This window comes from Phragmites australis, chromosome 17 (genome assembly GCF_958298935.1).
Source record: "Phragmites australis chromosome 17, lpPhrAust1.1, whole genome shotgun sequence".
In the NCBI taxonomy this organism is placed as follows: Eukaryota; Viridiplantae; Streptophyta; class Magnoliopsida; order Poales; family Poaceae; genus Phragmites; species Phragmites australis.
The window spans coordinates 20,821,291-20,831,338 of record NC_084937.1 but is presented as its reverse complement, the minus strand read 5'-3'; the positions used below and the strand labels follow the sequence as shown (position 1 = coordinate 20,831,338).

The 10,048-nt window shown below is 46.2% G+C and overlaps 1 protein-coding gene across 1 annotated transcript; it reads right to left on the bottom strand.

Moving 5' to 3' along the window:
- Positions 1-2,998: 2,998 nt before the first annotated feature.
- Positions 2,999-4,675, bottom strand: LOC133896568 (gibberellin-regulated protein 6-like). The gene is made up of 4 exons (XM_062337165.1): positions 4,421-4,675; positions 4,278-4,331; positions 4,132-4,159; positions 2,999-3,680 (listed from the first exon to the last, which is right to left on the bottom strand). Exons 1-4 carry the CDS (start codon positions 4,493-4,495, stop codon positions 3,499-3,501), a joined length of 339 nt encoding a protein of 112 aa, XP_062193149.1. The 5' UTR covers positions 4,496-4,675; the 3' UTR covers positions 2,999-3,498.
- Positions 4,676-10,048: the final 5,373 nt, after the last annotated feature.

The window sequence follows — 10,048 nt, the reverse complement described above, 5'->3', positions numbered from 1 at the left end:
CCTGGGCTGGGATTGGAGATATTTTTTAGGTGAGGACAAACATTCGGCCCGGCATACGTGCCAATGATTTTCAGAAGAACAAAACTGTTCTGGATACAAATTGACTTGCACAAGGCTTCATCTTGCACAAAATTCTGAAGAAAATTCTATAAGATCGGATCATTCGAAAGATTTTCTCTTCCAACATAATACATGTCTTTCTACTTCTCTTCTACACACATTAACTAAAAAAATCGCATGAATCAAAATCTCATTTCTATAAAATTTCCTTTCCAAAATTCTCGCATACAAATTGACTAGCAACGCACCAAATCGCGTGAGGCCCACAGGCAGGGGTTGGGTGGACTCGTACTTATGATGTCACATGGCTGGCAAGTGGGTCTGGTCATGGAGCATGAGCGCACGGCTCGTGGGATGGGAGGGTTGAATGCGGAGGCAGTACGTGCGGATTGGAGTTGACACGAGTTGTCCAGAACGGTACAAATGCACGACTAATGTTTCAGCTGGTTTAGGTTGTGATGCATGCAGTCGTGACATTTCGGTTAGGGGCGCACCCAAACCGAGTTAGTTCACGGTGCACCGACGGCTCCGAGAACCGTTCCACCTCAAGACTTCAGCGGATGTTTTCGGTCACGATCGGGGACCCGTCCATCAGCGTTTGTCGGATAATTGGACTCGAAACTGTAACCTCAGGAATCGAATTAGCATGATTTCTAGAACTTGGACTGGTTCTTCTAGACTTACGATATTCATTAATCTAGTGGTATAGATACATATATAAGCAGTTCCTGCGAGGTGTCGTCACGAGCGTGTGCCCTCTCATAGGTTAGTCTAGTCTCTTGACTCCGACTAGATGAAGGTGAGTTGAAATTGTGTTGCCGTGTACTACTCATCTGAATAGTAGATCTTGCTGAGGTTGAGGTTTTTGCATATTACTGCACATCGGCAATAGTCCCAATAATGTATTTTAACCACCGCGTCCTTTTTGGAGTATCTAATACTATCTTAGATGGATTGTAGACTAGAGTTCTCGCACTTTATAGATACTGAGCCGTACCAGAGACAAACTGTTCACCATTGCCTTGTTAATCTAATGAACCGGATATTAAACGGTGAGGAGATATCTCTTGATTTCTACAACGTTGATCTCCACTGTGATCGCCGAATATGGGAGTTTTGATGGACTCAAAACCCTTCGTGGAGCATTATCATCACTTTTTGTGATAGGACTTTCATGCTCAGGGCTAGCATCTGTCCAGTCCCCTAGAGTATCAGTAGAGAGGGTATTGATCTCGTAATCCTCCACGTCTTCTCGGTCTTTAGATGCATCAAATTCTGAGAAACGAGGTTGATCCTTCGGACTCCTTTATATTGATCACTACTTGGTAGCGAGAGCTAACGAAAGTTGAGGCTATAGTCGTGGTCAGGTTTTCCGACTAACAAGCCATATAATTACATAAGTGATCATCTTGACTAGCAAACTTTAGTCAATAAAAAAATTGCCATCGGAGATCGAGGAACTTTCGCCAACTCGTCAGACTTCATGTAGATGTTAGGTCTGAAGTCATCATAGAACCCATCATCGGAGTAGCATATTGCCAGAGACTTGATACGCTTAGTTGACGAAGACATGTCTTGTTGTATCTACACGAATGGAGCCAGCTATCGATGATTTGTAAAGTTGATTATGCAAATATTTGTATAAAGTAGGGATACCTAGTCCTTAATCATACATATAAAAAAAGAGGCATAAGATTTTATACAGTTTAAGCCCCCATAGAATAATAGTCATGTGTCTTTGTTTTGAGTTGATTAATCTCAAGAAAAGATAATTATATTGGGATGTGTCTAGATCTAATATTAAGAATCTCGATGAGTTCTCTCGTGTTCTAAATCCTGAAGCCCTTATAGGATGAATCTCATCGTTGTATGACTCTGTTGTGGATTTCAATAGGTTATCTCTACTCCTATCCTATTGAGCTTGCTCTGTATTGCTTGTCCAACTCCTTAATTGTTGAGATTTCGATTGCTTTGCTTGGGCTCCAATTTGGCTCAAGATCTCACTCCCCCCTCGATGTACCCTCTCTCCCTCTTTATATAATTGGGGCAGAGAAGTCGTATCATACATGGAAAATCCGAGTGTAATCTTTTCAAATTGTATTACTTTCGAATATCTAGAAGACTACTTCATAATATGCAAATTATTTTTGTGTATAACATGATAAACTACTTGAATTATCGGCTCACGTCTTATTCATCTCGTAGCAGTTGTAAAACATATCATATCGGGTTAAATGCACATGAACGATAGATGATATCATCACCACCGAACAATGGCCATGACAACAGGTAGGACACCTAACATTCGAGTCCTTTGCTACTGGATAATATAATCAGTAGTAGGTGTTAGATCCATCCGAGTATCTGATGACATAAAAATGTAATGAACTAATGATACTGCCCTAACCAAGATATTAGATAGCTTACAGCCTCGTAGTATACTCCATAAAAGGAAAAAAAAAACTTGAAGAAGAAAGGAGCTACGCAAGTTTACAATCTGCGAGCAGAACAAAAAAAAGATAGGGAAAAATCATGGACTTTGGCCCAGGCCGTAGGTTGCAAGCATTTTAGCCCACGCCGACGCTCCTCGTTAGAGGCCCGTGGAATCGCCCCGGCGTTGGCCCGCGCGGCTGTTTCCCCCGGGGATAGGCAAGGCAAATCACGTCGCCTCTCTCTCCCGCGCGGTCTCGGGCTCTTGGCGGGCATGCAAAAGCGAAGCGGCATTTCGGGTGCCGCGCGGCCTGCCCCAGCCGATATGGACAACCAGGAAGCGGCCCAAGCTTTGAGCGGAACTCTTTTGATGTGCTGTGCTTTAGGGTCTATTTGGAATATAAGTTGTCTGTCACTTGCAATCCTACAGGAATCTAGAATAAAAAAACTTCCAGTGGACTATTTGGATGAAAAAAAGGAAAAACATAGGAATGAGAGAAGAGAAATAGAACCAAAGTAATTTTTTCATGAGGTTGGACCTCATGCTAGAAATCCTCTAAAATTCCTATGAAAGAAGCCATTATATAGGAATTTAATAGAAATTCTAGCGGTCCAATCCTTTGTTCCAAAGGGCTCCATAGGAATTTTTCCAATAGGATTCAAATCCTTCAAAATTTCTCCATTCTTCCTTTGTTCCTAATGGGGCCTTAGCGAGAATTTTTCGAGGTGGCTGATGATACAATGAAGGGTTTACAGTGGCATTGCCAACAGCCAGACCTGTTACATACATATAACCACAGGTTCTGGCCGTGCTAAGCAAGCAGTGGCATTAATCATGAACTAATCAGGAGGCAAAACAATGCGCCGTAGCTTGATTTAATTTAGACAGGTATAGTTCTGGTTCTGCCAGATGAGCAGAATTGCAAGATGTGTGTGTGTGTGTGTGGAGTCGATCTGTCTCCTGTTATTCAGGACGTGCGCGTTGGGAGCGGAAACCTTCCTCTCTCCTCACGGGCACTTGGGGCCTCCGCGCTTGGTCTTCCAGTTGTTGTAGCAGGGGCACTCGCCCTTGTTGCCGTAGTACCCCGACGGCACGCAGAGGCAGGCGTTGCAGCACTTGTTGCAGAAGAAGAGGCACGGCTTCTTGTACTGCGTGTTCGCGCACCGCCTCGCGCACTGCGGCGAGCACTCTGCATGCATGATGCATTCAACACCACCGATCCCGTCATCAGGTTAACCCATACAAACCGTGCAGAGTGTGTCCTCGGTTTCATCGACAATTCACAGATCTAGCATTCTAGCCGGTTTGCATTTGCATTTGAACTTTGGTTGGTCATTGTTCGGTCATCACTATGTTGATATGCATGCAGTTTCACAATGTACTTTGGTTCTGCAAGACCTGTACTTGGTAGACCAGCTGTGCTGTGCTGCTGGTCCGCCATGTGAGCTATTTAAGTTTTGAGAGGCTCACTACAACTAACCTAGACACTTACCCGAGACATGAGTCCATTAAACTTTTTCATCTGTGTGTGTGTGTGTGTGTTAATCTGCAGATTTGATGTGTGACTAGATGGTTGAACAAGTTGCAGAAGAGAAAGGAATGTAAAAACGAATAAAAAAATTGGTGGAAGAGCGGCTTACGGAAGCTCTTGAGACTGCCCTGTCCTCCCTGTAAAACGAGAAAAGAATTTGCAAGAACGCGCATCAGCTACGGATCGGCTAAATCCATGAAATTCGTGAACGAGAGCTGGAAAAGTGGACAAAAAATTGTTGCCGAGGAAACAAACCTTGCTCACTCGGTACACATTGTCGTCATGCTCCTCAGTTCCCCTGGCCAGCACCTAATTCGAATGCAAAATCCGCATAAGCCACAGCAACTAAATAATTTGGGCAGCCAAGTCCACTCAGCTGAACATGAGCTAGATCTCACCTCGTGCTCGGCCATGGAGATGGCAAGAAGACTAGCAATGGCGAGGAGGACAAGCAGCCTGCCAGCCATCGCCATCTCTGCAAGCTATGTGTATGATGACGAGTGAAGCAGAGCAGCTGGGACTTGTGTCTGCGACGAGGAGTGAGATGGAAGATGCGGACATATTTGTAGGCTAAGCTAGCCGTGGATCCCAACTTGTTTCAAGATGCGGTCGCTGCTCTATTTTACCTTGAAACAGGGTAGGTTGGTGGGAGCGAGCAGCAGAGCAGAGGGCGTCAGGCCAACATGCGTCAAAGTGTTACACCTGATTTTTATGAGAATAAATTAGATGTATTTTATATATATGCTATGATCAAATTTCTATACATACAGGAACATCATCAGTGATAACATAACTATGTCATTAAATAACGATAATATTCATTACAAAAGGACCCGCATGTCTAAAAAAAACACTAAGATAGTTTTCAGCGGCAACAAGTCTTTCATTCATCCACAATCGTTGTCCGGGGTAGTGTCAGCCTATGACATGGTCTTCAAGTCGACGTTTTCCTTCGTCTAGAACTTGACTCCATCATCCGAAAGATCTTCGAAAACTTCACCTTCTGAGCAACATTCAGAAGTTAGGAGAAGGCAAGCGTGAGTACATAGTGTACTCAGCAAGTGTGAAAAATATAACATGTAGGGTTTAAGGTAAGAAAAAGCTTGACTCAGGCCGACTGCAACTATACCAAACTAATCTAGGACCCAAAAGACATAGCAATCTATTTACTAGTGATGACTCCAACATTAAAGGAGACAACTCATTGGATTCCATCCGACTACCAGACTCACCAGATATCTCATATCCGGCTACTGACTCATCGGGGTTCCACTACCCGATTACCCAAAACCAACTATTCAAGATCTTCACTAATTATAAAGAAGTCCAAGTCCGCTCTTAACCGTGAGCACGATTGATCGATCAGTTTTACACTCTGCAGAGTTTGCACACTTTACCCACGAGTCGTGATTCCCGTTTTGCTTTACACTTCCGGGGTATAGAGTCGGGGTCTCATACAATGTATTTACAAAGCGTCTCTAAATCCGTATGCACCCGCTAAGATTTCACTGCTAACAGGGATTTCATCCACTGCAAATGCCCTCTCTTGTGCCACTTAACTGTCCACTGGTGCGTACATAATATGAAGGACATCTAATTATTTGGCCAGACCGTACCCATATAAGCCTCGTGGTTGCGGTGATATGCTGGGTAACAGGCTTCACAAACCGGTCCTTAGGATCCCCCATAGGAACAACCACAGACCTGCTGTGCAGCACCACCTCAAATTAACCATCCAGTTGGGATCCCTATACCATGTTACTACAAGATTACCATACCCAAATTCTTGTTGTATAAACATTAGTGCAGATTAATCATTACCACTACCATAACAGCACTAGCACATCTACCCTTTATTTTCCATGACTCATCAATAGTTACAAGGAATGTCAAACAAAATCTAGTAAAACCCTAATCATGAGATTCCATATTAAACAAGAATGCATCTAAAAAAATAAAAGCAACATTGTTCTACAATAGGGTCAAAGTGGTCAAGGACCCTTGTCTTCGAATACGGGTTGATCAAAATCCTCGAACGTCTGGCCCTGCAAGCTCACACATTGCTCGTCTACTAAAGCAATCACGCACACCGGAAACAAACAAACAGTATACAAAACATCAGCAATGCACTATAAAAAGGTTACTAATGGATAGTACACGCTGCTACGATCACGGGAGCGCAATAATCGCCTAAATCGGAGCTCGTATGAAAAAATTATGATGGTTTTAATCTACAAGGGATTTTTTGAAAAAGTACAAGGGCTAAATTGCAAAAACAGAAAGTTCCAAGGACCTATATGTAAAATTTAGGGACCTATTTATAATTATACAAAAGTTTAGGGGTTAAAAGTAAAATATAGTACTACCAGGGGCATATTTGTGAAAATAGAAAAGTTTGGGGGCCGAAATGTAAAATTAGCTTATTTCAGAGCATAAGATAATTATTTTTTGTGTTGAAAAACCTATTTATTGTGTCAGCAGGTTGACTGGGCTCGGGTGGGCTGACGTGGCAGCTTACATGACTACTGACTCGGATCAGGAGCTGACGTGGCGCCTACGGGGCTGCTGACTGGGACGGTGGACTGGCGCCGTGGACTGAGTCCACTGGTCCATGGTAGACCGAAGGGGTATGGGTTTGGCCGATCTAATCTGGACCGTCTGTGGAAGATCTAATGGCTCACGGCGGTTGGGGAGGTTTAATGGCCAGCGGCGACAAAAGGACGGCGGCGCCACCTCGGGTTTCGCCGGAGTATCGCCGGAAGAACGTGATGGGAAAAGGCACAATTGAACGAGATGATGATGGAGATTCTCACCGAGGGTCTTTCGACGGTCGGAGAGGTCTCTGCGGTGGTCGGCGACAGAGAAATACGGCGGCGGAGGTCGGAGCTCGACAGGATCTCAGCTACGGCGACAAAGGAGTGAAATTGGCGGGCGAGGAAGCTTCCACGGGGTCCTGCGGTGCCGAACAGACGATCAAATGGGCGCGTGATGCATCGGTTAGGGCTGTCGACAGTGAGGTGGCGGCGGGACTTACTGGTGCTCAGCGGGAAGGCGTGTGTGGCGGCGGAACGGCGACGATAAGCGCTGAAACGGGAGCCTCGTGCTTTGGCGAAGCTGATGGCGGTCTCGGGTGTGCTGGGGAGGGCTCGGACGCGGTGGAACGGCGCTCGGCAAGCTCGGCGAAGGCAACAATGGCGGCTTGGTTTCTCGACGAAAGGAAGTGCGAGATGTAGGGTAGCGGCGCACTGCAGAGGCGGTTAAGTAGGCATGCGTACGCGTGCAGTTGCGGGGTTTGTGGGCGCGGGAATCGGGGCGTGCGCCGACGAAATCGGGCAACGCGGTGCGGCGGTTGCGGGCGCGAGCGGAAGACGATGCTGACAAGCGGGGTCCGATTGTCAGCGAGAGAGAGGGAGATGGACTGGGCTGCGCTGAAGAATTGGGCTGGGCTGGCGCTAAAAACGGACGTCACACAAAGGGAATGCTTTCATTCACAGCTGCGCATGTTCGTCCCATCTAAACCTTTTCCATAGTCTATTGGGGAAATGGTTCTATGCTTAGTTTAAGCTGTGGATCACTGAGATATTTGCCAGGTTTTGAATTGTTCAAATTTAAAGCCTCGCTGAAACTGCTACTTTGGCGTTGCAAGGCACAGTAATATGTTATTTGAAAAATGGATGGTAGAGCTCCGAAGACCGTGGCACCAACGAAACAATTTGACGTCCGATTCCGGGCAGAGATTTGGCCGTGTTCCGATCCCAAATTTCTCTGCTTTGCCGCACGGATGGCAGCTAGTGCCGGTAGCGACTAGCGACCCACTCAGGTCCTCAGTAAACAAATTTTATAGGACACAGTCCTACAAAAGGTCATCTTCTTTATAATAACATGTGTTCACATACTCTTTTTATGATATAGATAGAGTCTCACGAGAGTCTTTTTTAAAAAAAAAAAATCAATAAAATTCAATATGATATGGACGGTGCTGGTGCGTGCGAGTTAGCTTTGGAGCTTTGCTATAGCTGCATGCACTTTGCCAGTTTGGCGCGCGAGCATGTGCCGCTTCACGTGGACGCACGGCCAACCCGGGAACACTCGCATGCCGGCCCTGCACGAGCGCATGTCGGGAATTAGCTGGATGTTGAAGATCACCCCTCCCACATGCGTACGCATCGTTCCGGGTTCTGCCCCCATCTCAGCAACTTATCGCTACATGCTCTCCATTAATCTCTTGATTGGAAAGCGGTGCTAATGGTAACAGATTAAGCAAATCCCACGATTTGTTTGGTTGATGAGCACTGTAAATGCAGACAGACGACGGGTAGGGTGTGGATGGCCACGGCCCATCATTTGAGACGCTTCGACGGGCTCGTCAGTCATCGCCGGAGTTCATGGTTGGGCGGCGCGTCGGAGTGGACCTGGCCGGTGGTGCCTTTCTCGCGGAGCTTGTCCTCTCTGGATCTGGAACAAAAGCTTGGAGAAGAAAGATTGGAAGGACAGGGAGAGGGAGTGGCGGCGGGTGCTCCTCACCGGCGAGAACGCGACGAAGATCTCACGGAGACTACAATGACACGACAATGTTCAGCGTGTTCTGAAAAAAAAAGGATCTTGAGGTTGTTGCTGGCGCGCTCGCAAAGAGCCGATCAGCCAAGTCGAGAGGGATAGCTTTGCACTAGGGTGCCCGGTATGAGTTTTCTATAGCCCGGTAACTGTGACCCGATTACGGCCCAGCTAAAACAAACGGGAGGTGACGATATTGGATACCATGTAAACAGATTACGATCCAAAACAGCTCAACAAACACCCCTAGTAAATTATACTGAAGATATATCCTGGCACTTTCAATTTACCTGAGTCAGGTCCAGATCGTGCTGGTAAATAAATTATGCTGAAAACTGACCATTGCTGTCGAGTATCTACTGGTAATCCAGTACTTTCTCTTGTGAGAGCAAGGTAAATCCAGTACTTAAGTAGCAGTATACCATCTCGTGGTTTTATTCCCTGCCTGGTCGTGGATTTCTTCATATAAATTCGTCCTATATAGTAGTACCACGTAAGCATGCTCATTACACTCTACATGGTGTTCGTCTCAAGTGTTATGAACAGATAATTTTTGACGTAACCATATGATCAATTAATAAAAGTAGTGTCTGTTGAGAAAGAGTGTCTTTCTAATATATATGTTCTTTTGTCATGTATAAATATGTAAACACCCCGTATATCAAAATAAGAGTTCATTTCTATCTACTCTCTACTGTATTATACTTTCTACTCTTATTACGTTATCAGCACGAATGCTCTACGATCGCTACTCAGTCAAACCGATCATCTACGACGATGGTAGCCTCACCATAGCACTTGCTTGAGTTCATCCGGTGTCCGGCATCCTGCATCCAGGTGACGAATCGGCCTCAATATTCAACCACGGTTAGCACGATGGCATCACCGATCCATGGAATACACGGCAAATTGCACGAAGGCGGTGCCAGAACACACAACGTCGACCATGGCAACAAGGCGCGTCATCTTCTGCGTCGTCTTCCATACCGTCGTCAACATGACGGTGACAGCCAGCCTTCATCGTCGTCATAGCCATCCTCCGCGTGCATCAACTCAAGACACAACACTCTAGTCAGGCGAAGACAAACAGCAGACGAAGAAGTACAGAAGGTGAGCAAAGGAGCATACGAACCTTCATCCACTGCTTCTCGCCCACGACGACGATGGATCTAATTTGATCGGATCAACACGCCTCCTGCGTATAGTTCTTCATGCTGTTCATCGTCAGCATCTTCACGTCTCGATCAAGAACGCCGTCATCCACCATCGGACGCCTCCGTGCTCCCTTGGCTGGTGCTCCACTCACAGCCTTGCGTCGTTCACCTCCGTCGAACGACGATCGAGGCAGCCTATAGGCACCCTGGCCTTGTGCGTCGCCCCTTGATCTCCTCAACCGAGGAGGTCACCCTCCTTCCTCTGATGACGTCGAACACCCAAGGAGAGGACGGTGGCGCCCACCGGCGTCGCTTAGA